The sequence below is a fragment of the Egretta garzetta genome, unplaced genomic scaffold, assembly GCF_000687185.1.
Source record: "Egretta garzetta isolate BGI_Z169 unplaced genomic scaffold, ASM68718v1 scaffold729, whole genome shotgun sequence".
NCBI lineage: Eukaryota > Metazoa > Chordata > Aves > Pelecaniformes > Ardeidae > Egretta > Egretta garzetta.
The window spans coordinates 2,967-10,681 of record NW_009260761.1 but is presented as its reverse complement, the minus strand read 5'-3'; the positions used below and the strand labels follow the sequence as shown (position 1 = coordinate 10,681).

At 53.2% G+C, this 7,715-nt stretch overlaps 1 protein-coding gene across 1 annotated transcript in view; it reads right to left on the bottom strand.

Moving 5' to 3' along the window:
• Positions 1-6,233, bottom strand: part of VEGFA (vascular endothelial growth factor A) — a gene marked incomplete at its 5' end in the record, with an annotated part of 10,057 nt that extends 3,824 nt beyond the window's left edge. Inside the window, 4 exons of the mRNA XM_009646053.2 lie at positions 383-454; positions 3,720-3,752; positions 4,166-4,242; positions 6,037-6,233. Of these exons, the coding sequence (XP_009644348.1) occupies positions 383-454; positions 3,720-3,752; positions 4,166-4,242; positions 6,037-6,233 (379 nt within the window). The remainder of the gene's footprint in view (positions 1-382; positions 455-3,719; positions 3,753-4,165; positions 4,243-6,036) is intronic.
• Positions 6,234-7,715: the final 1,482 nt, after the last annotated feature.

Sequence of the window (7,715 nt, the reverse complement as noted above, 5' to 3'; positions counted from 1 at the left end):
AGCCCGCGGCGGGCCCCCCCCCTGCCTTTCCCCAGCCGTCGTAGCAGCGAGGGCACAAGACGAGTGGGAGAAAGCGGACGACAAGAGCTGCAACCGGGAGGCGTGGAAAAGAGGTGCAGGGCGCTCGCCCACCCACCCCGTGCTCTTGTGCCTTGGGAAAGTGATCGCCACATGATGATTAGAGAGCGCCAAGCAAGCTGAAGCCACCTTCCCTGAGAGGCCCTTAGTGCCAGAGCAGTGCCACCACCAGTGCTGCCCCTGCAGGATCTGCAGCCCACCAGTGACTGGGAGGGGAGGGTGAGACTTGAGTGAGCAGCAAGCAGGCGGATTGGTTTGGGGAAAGGGAGGGAAGAAAGTCTACAAGCAGAGGACACAAACGTACAAGCTGGGTGGTTTGTACCGGCCTTTCTTGCGCTTTCTCTTTTGACCCTTCCCCTTTCCTCGCTTTGATTTTCTGGAAGAAAAACAAAAAAAACAGAGAAAGAGAGAGAGAGAGAAGGAAGGAAGAGGGGGGAGAGAGAGAAAACGGAAGAAAATGCAAGGAAGAGGAGGGGAAAAAAAAATACAGCCATGTGCCTTGCTGGGAGGGGGGAAGCACATGAGGCAGGACTGGAGGGCAAGTCCCGAGGCCGAAGCACAGATCTCCACCTCGCACACACATTCACCGGCCCTCCTGCGCTCCTGCCAGCACCGCAACCAGCCTGCCCGCAGCCAAGCCAACGCCAGGGCACTCAGCAGAGACCACCTCCAGCTGTGGATCTGCCAGAGCCTCAGAGGGGCACCTGCCCCCTCCAGAGAGGGGCAGCGGGAAAGGGACAGGGGGTGAGGGGGAAGGAACAGAAAGCTTCGTGAAAGCATCACGCAACCGCAGTGAGTGCAGACAACCGTTCCAGGCGAGAAGTGCGGGCGCACGCTGACGGACAAGAGGCGACCTGAGCAGGGGGGCTCTCCCCAGGGAAAAGGAAACCACCCTGACCTGATGCACTGCCAAGCCTAGGAGGGGGCAGCCGAGCTCCAACAGCTCCGCTTGCAGGGCTGGTGGTAATCCTGCCTGGGGATGGGAGCAAAAGGGGGCCTGGCCTCAGCACCCCGCAGACAAGGGGAGAGACCTGGTCTACGCAGCAGTGCTGTGTGGGAGAGGGCTTTCTAGCTCAAATGCTCCGCTCACCCACCCCACCTCATGCCTGTGGTTTGGAGGGCTCCAGAAGATCTCGCTGGATGTCTGTTAATATCTCTGGTGGCCTCCATCCTGAGTACCAAAGGGGAAAGAGGGAGGCCTGACCTAGTTATGACACCCAGGAGATAACCAGCAAGCAGCTGTCAGATCTTCCCCCCTTTCTCTTCTTCCCCTTGCCTTCCACATGGATCTGCCAGACGCGTGGATGGAGCCAAGGCACTGACTCTCTTCTGAAAAATTCACCAGTTGCTCCCAACTCTTGGGCAGGAGCTGGGGCAGGCAGGGGCTGGGACGTGCAGGCCTGGACGCTCCCTGTGGATCCCTGCGGGCCAGTGAGAGCACAGGGAGGGAGGGAGGCTGGAGCCTGCACTGCTTCTTGAGGCACATTAGCACAGGACCAAGGGAGACAGACATGCAAGGAGAAGGCCCTAGGCAAAGCACCAGGGCTTGTCAGGCAAGAGAGCCTCAGCACTGTGGCAGTTCAGCGAAGGCTCCCTCGTTCCCTGGTGCAGCCCACCTCGGGAGGGAGCTGCCGAGGGGACATGGGAAGGGAAAGCACCATAGGTGTTTCTTAAGGCCCTGTTCAAGTCGTCTCACTGGAACGAGTGTCAGAGCATCAGCTCGCTCCCAGCCTCCACCCTACATGTCAGGAGTCACAGGGAGGCGGTGAGGGGAGGAAAATCGACCTGAAGGGAGGAGAGGGGCACCAATATAACAGGACTTTCAATCCAGCACAAATCAAAGCACACCAATCTCTCCCATCCCTTCCCTTCCTTCCCCGGGGAGTGCAGAACCAGCAGAGAGCAGGCAAGGTGCTGTTAGAAGAGGAAAGGGAATGCAACGCAGTCCGGGCTGGCTGCTTCACCCACGCCCCATCCTCACCAGAGTTCACACAGACCCAACTCTTGCACACCTTCAAACCACAGAGCCACACAGATCGACCGTCCCCGACACGGCCCTGCACAGAGAGGAGTGTGGGCTGCACGCAGCCCGATGCAGCCAGGAGCAGGTTTCCAGGGTGAGGAGGAGAGGCTGGAAGGCAGCTAGAAATACACAACCACCAGGAGAGGGGTGAAAGAAGTTCTCTCACTCTCCCGCTTGCTCTCTCTGTCTCTGTTTCAGCCTCATCTCCCAATATTCACCCCCTTCCTCTCCAACTCCGCACCTCTAAATGGCGGAGTCGCTATCCCAGCCATGAGCAGTCCAGCTGGCCCTCTCGCCCAGAGAGGTCACTCTTTCTTTTTGATGTTATTACAGATTTTGTGATTGTCCTTACGACTACTGCAGGACGAAAGCTTATTTCTCTACTTTCCACAACCTTTTTACTTTTGGGAGGAAGGAAAGGGAAAGTTGCTCCTTAACCTCCTTCAGGTCACCAGAGCAAATCCATCAGATTGAAGAAAACTCTCATGAAAGCCTTCACCAAGACCCAGCTAGGACATCCACCTCCCTTTACACCCTCTTGGGCTCCCACCCAACCAAAACCAGCATCACATCCCGCATGGCATCAGTCCTGCCTCCACCAGGCCTCTATTGCCACCTCTCCTTGTAGCCAGCAGAGTTCCTACCCAAGCTGCTGTGAAAGAAGCCAGCAAGTACTCACTCAAGCAGCAAGAAAAAAATTAATAATAAAGAAAGGCAGCGATTTGCAGTAACCAGAAACACCCCAGGGAAGAGGGAAGGGAGAATTGGGGCTGCACCTTGAATCCATTCCGGTAGGACACACACGACGGGACTTCCCTGATTCGGGATAAAGCATTAGGAATGACTGCCATGGCCGTGGGTCATGCCAGCTCCAGGTCTGGGGTATGAAGGAAGGACCGTCAGATCTGGGTTTCTGTGCCCACCTGGAACGGATTCAGAGTGTCGCCCCATGCACTACCATATGCCATTTCCAAAACACCTTCTCAAAGTGAGTATCTCCAACCAAAGAAAAGGGCAAGGGGCAGGGGGGAGAGGAAACACCAACCAATCACCAAAAGAGAAAGGAGGAAAGGCTTGTCACTTACTTTTCTTGTTTGTTTTTGACATCTTTCTTTGGTCTGTGGGGGAAGAGAGAAAAAAGGCCTCATTAGAAGGGAGCTTACCACATATGCTTCCAGTATTATCCCCAGTCCCCACCAAGTCCAGGGAAGGACATGTACAGCTGGCACTGCAGGATGCCCATGGCACAGGTTAAGCGGTCCTCAAAGTGTTTGCTCTCCTGTTGCACCTCAACGACAGCCAGTGCCAAAAGACCCCAGGTTGCAGGCTAGTATTCTCCACCTGTGATATCTAGAGATGTGAGGAGCCTCGCCAGCAAAGGACTTCTTTTCCCAAGCTCAGCCATCCCAATGCAAACCAACTGAGGAGACTGCAGAAGCCTCTGGACAACAGTCCCAACCCAATGGCAGAAAAAAGGAAAGGCTCAGAATAGATTTATTGCAAGAGGAACCAGTGCTGCTCCATTCTCACCTGCAGTCACATTTACTGTAAGGGGCAGGGGGGAGAGGAAACACCAACCAATCACCAAAAGAGAAAGGAGGAAAGGCTTGTCACTTACTTTTCTTGTTTGTTTTTGACATCTTTCTTTGGTCTGTGGGGGAAGAGAGAAAAAAGGCCTCATTAGAAGGGAGCTTACCACATATGCTTCCAGTATTATCCCCAGTCCCCACCAAGTCCAGGGAAGGACATGTACAGCTGGCACTGCAGGATGCCCATGGCACAGGTTAAGCGGTCCTCAAAGTGTTTGCTCTCCTGTTGCACCTCAACGACAGCCAGTGCCAAAAGACCCCAGGTTGCAGGCTAGTATTCTCCACCTGTGATATCTAGAGATGTGAGGAGCCTCGCCAGCAAAGGACTTCTTTTCCCAAGCTCAGCCATCCCAATGCAAACCAACTGAGGAGACTGCAGAAGCCTCTGGACAACAGTCCCAACCCAATGGCAGAAAAAAAGGAAAGGCTCAGAATAGATTTATTGCAAGAGGAACCAGTGCTGCTCCATTCTCACCTGCAGTCACATTTACTGTGCTGTAAGAAGCTCATGTGCGCTATGTGCTGACTCTGATGGGGTTTAATTCTCATGATCTGGAACGAAAGAAACAGAGAGGGTCACTGCCCATTCACTATTTACACTCACAGCTCCAAATCAGCCCGCTGCGCGGCAAAGCATTTGCACCCCAGGTGCTCCTGGGAAAAGCATGGCAGAGTTTGAGCTGGCTTTGAGGCCCCATTCTCCCAAGTCAGGGAAGGCCTTTGATCACAAGCAAGAGGCAGCACCAGGCTCGTGCCAAAGCTCTGTTTGCTCATGCATGCAAGCTGCCAGCACTGGTGGACTGCCTTGGAGACAGCCATGGGAGAGGGTGTAACACCATGGCAAGGTTCTCACTGAGCCGTCCCTGGTCGATGCTAGAGAGCCGTAACGGAGCAGTCAGCCTGCTCTCACGTAGAGACATGTTTCAGTCTAACGCAAAGGCCCAAAGCAAAAGCTCCATATCCGACCCCTTTTTGCTAAGCCACCGCTCCTTCCCAGCTGACATCTCACTTTCTCAGTGACTCGACACACACAATAAATCTGGTCATCTGTGCTTGAAACAGCCCTGCAGAGCCAGACATTGCCCAGCCCAAGCCTCACGTGCCTCCAGGGAAGTTATACGGGACGTTATGCATGTACTGTCAAGTCTCTCAACCCAGAGCCTGGCTGGACCACCAGCTCTAACATTTGCACCAAGGATCTGCTCAAGTGCCTCTGACCCTTTACAGGCATGTGAGCGTACCAGCCAGAAACTGTAATTCAGCAAGGAATGGTAGGAAGAAAACCATCCCTAGCTACACCACGCGAGTAGGCTCTGGCCCAGGCTGGAGTCTGCAAGTGGAAAAGCAGTATGGGGAACCATGGAAGGGCACAGACAGGTTCTCCGCCAGAGTTCAAACACAGCTCAAGCGACAAGTAAAAAGAGCTTGCTGGTAATCATAGACCTGCACATCTCTCATCCATATCAAAAAGAGATGGCAATATTTACAGTGGCCATTCAAGAGGCTGAGGGACAAAAGTAGGCGAGGGAGCTATGGGATGAGGGTAATGGGCACCAGCACCATTGTGGACACAAGCTGGGATCCAGGCGGGCAGACAAGGGCAGTGACAAAGCTCTCTAAAGCAGGGTTTGCATCTTCCCCATGTGCCCAGCCTTTGCTATCACGGCCATCTCTGTCTCTTCCAAGGAATGAATTCAGCAGCCTCCAAACAAAGGAGGAGGACGAGCAGAGGCAGGAAGGCTTTTCCACTTGACACTGAAGCAGTGTGTTTCTTAGAGCCCCTTTCCACCCCTGCTGTGCCAATGTAGCTAATGACCCAAATCCCCTGCTCTGTTGGTAAAGGCTGACCTCACATGCCCTCCAGGGGAGAGTACTGACAGGCTTTCCCCTTCTGCACTGCTCAGCTGCCTTCAGAGCAACAGCTGTGGGACCAAACGCAGAGTTAAGGTGGAGCAAGGGCCCAAGGAGTATCTTTGTTGGGGCCTCAGAAAGAGCAGCATCAGAAATGCTCCTTTGCATTCTCTAAGCATGAAGAGTTCCTTTGCGGAAATGCTCCTTTGCATGCTCCTAGCTACTGTATTTGGGCACTTGCGAGGACAGAGCCAAAAAACAGATTGTCCTCTCAGCCTTGAATAGAGATGGGCAACTCATCTTTTAGCCCTGCATGGTGTAATCCTGGGCACAAGGGACAGGAGAGAGCTGAGCCCTCCTGATCTGGCAGTCTCCAGTTCCCTGGGGTAAGCTGCCCTTCCTCTGAATTAGCTGGGAGTTGGGACTTGGGAGTGGCTGTGATGGCTGACTTGCTTCCTCCACCCAAGCATGCCAGCTTGCAAGCTGGGCCCTCACCTCCATCGTGACGTTGTACACATCCACAGGGACACATTCTAGGCCCTCATCGCCGCAGCAACCCGCACATCTCATCAGAGGCACACAGGATGGCTTGAATATGTACTCCACCTCATCAGGGTACTCCTGGAAAATGTCCACCAGGGTCTCAATTGTCCTGCAGAAGCTGCGCTCGTAGACTTCCAGGAATTTGATAACTGAAAGGAGGAATGGAGGGAATAAGTTAATGCAAACCTAGCTCAAGAACATCTAGCGCTTCACCCCTTAAAATGAGCCAGGCAGCTGCAACACATCTACCCTATGCTCTTCACTAAGAGTCTTGCAGGCTTAAGTCCTTTGTCTCTGCCCTACACACACACAAGTCGGGTGGGGAAGAGAAAGAGACAATCTCTTCCTACCACTGCTTCAGGGCAGAGGCAAGATAGTCAAGAGAGCCTCACTACTTGCCTCCCTGGCACCATGATGCATCCCACAAGTGCCTCGTCCCCAGACACCTTTCCTGCTATCCCCTATACTCTCGGATACGATGCCATAAGCATATCAGCTCAGCCAAAAAGCACCTGAGGCTGCTGCAGATGACCTGCACTCTGGGATTAAGGCCCTTCAGCAGTTTGCCTTCTACCCCCTTTCAAAACAGCCAGTGGATGCCTCAGTGGGTTTTAGAAGGCAAGGTGATAAGCCAGAAGCATCCTTTCCACAGACCTCAGCGCAGAGACACTTCCGAGAACAAGCAGAGGGTTCTGAACCAATGCATCCACGTATGTTCACTCTTCCCATCAGCTACCTCTTTTGCCCACGCACAACATCCAATTCAGAACCACGAGAGCACCTGCTACAAGCCACAGCCTCCATGTCTCCACGCTGACCACTCTCCCAGACCAAGGAATCAAGCCACCCACCCAAAGACTGAAAGCAAGCCCACAGCACCCCCAGGATTAACTAGACCATACACTTGGCTACTGAACCACAACGAGGTAGTGTGGGAGGGGGAACAGGGTGGATCTGCCATTATCCCCTGCCTTCCCTCCGAATGAAGCAAACACTAACTGCTTGCGATCTGCACTGATTTCACAAGCGTTTCTCAATGTTTCCCAGTCTCTTGCCAAAGCTTCATTTTGCTGCTTGGTCAAGGGTTGGAGAGATTTAAAGAGATGAGAGATAGCATAGGAGAGTACACACGCACAAAACCCAGCTGCTAGCACAGTTCTGCAAACACTGAGTAAGTACCTGGAGCCCTCCAGGCCTCCTAGCTCTACCCCAACACAGGCAAAGGAGGATGTCTCAAATGGAGCAGAGGATAAGAGTACACACAAAGAGATAGTACCTGCCCCATGCTGTTATGCACTATAATGATCCACCTGTACAGTATGCAGAGTCCTACAGCACCAAGGTTGATAACTCACAGTGATAAGCACAAACTGCTTGCATCATGGAAAAAAATGGTCTCCGGTAAGCGTTTCTAAAGTGCCCTGAACTTGTGACAAACTGGCATAAAGGTTACTTTGCCACAAAAATGCAAAAGCTGCAGGGCTTGGAGCTCACAGCCCGCAGTTAATTGTTGAAAGTTAATTCTAGGTCATGCAGAGCTGACAGTGCCACAGTGCTGAGAGCGGGTACAAGAGGGGAGGAGCTTCCATCCAGGGAGTTTGAAGTGTCAGAGAATGTGAGCAGCTATTAAA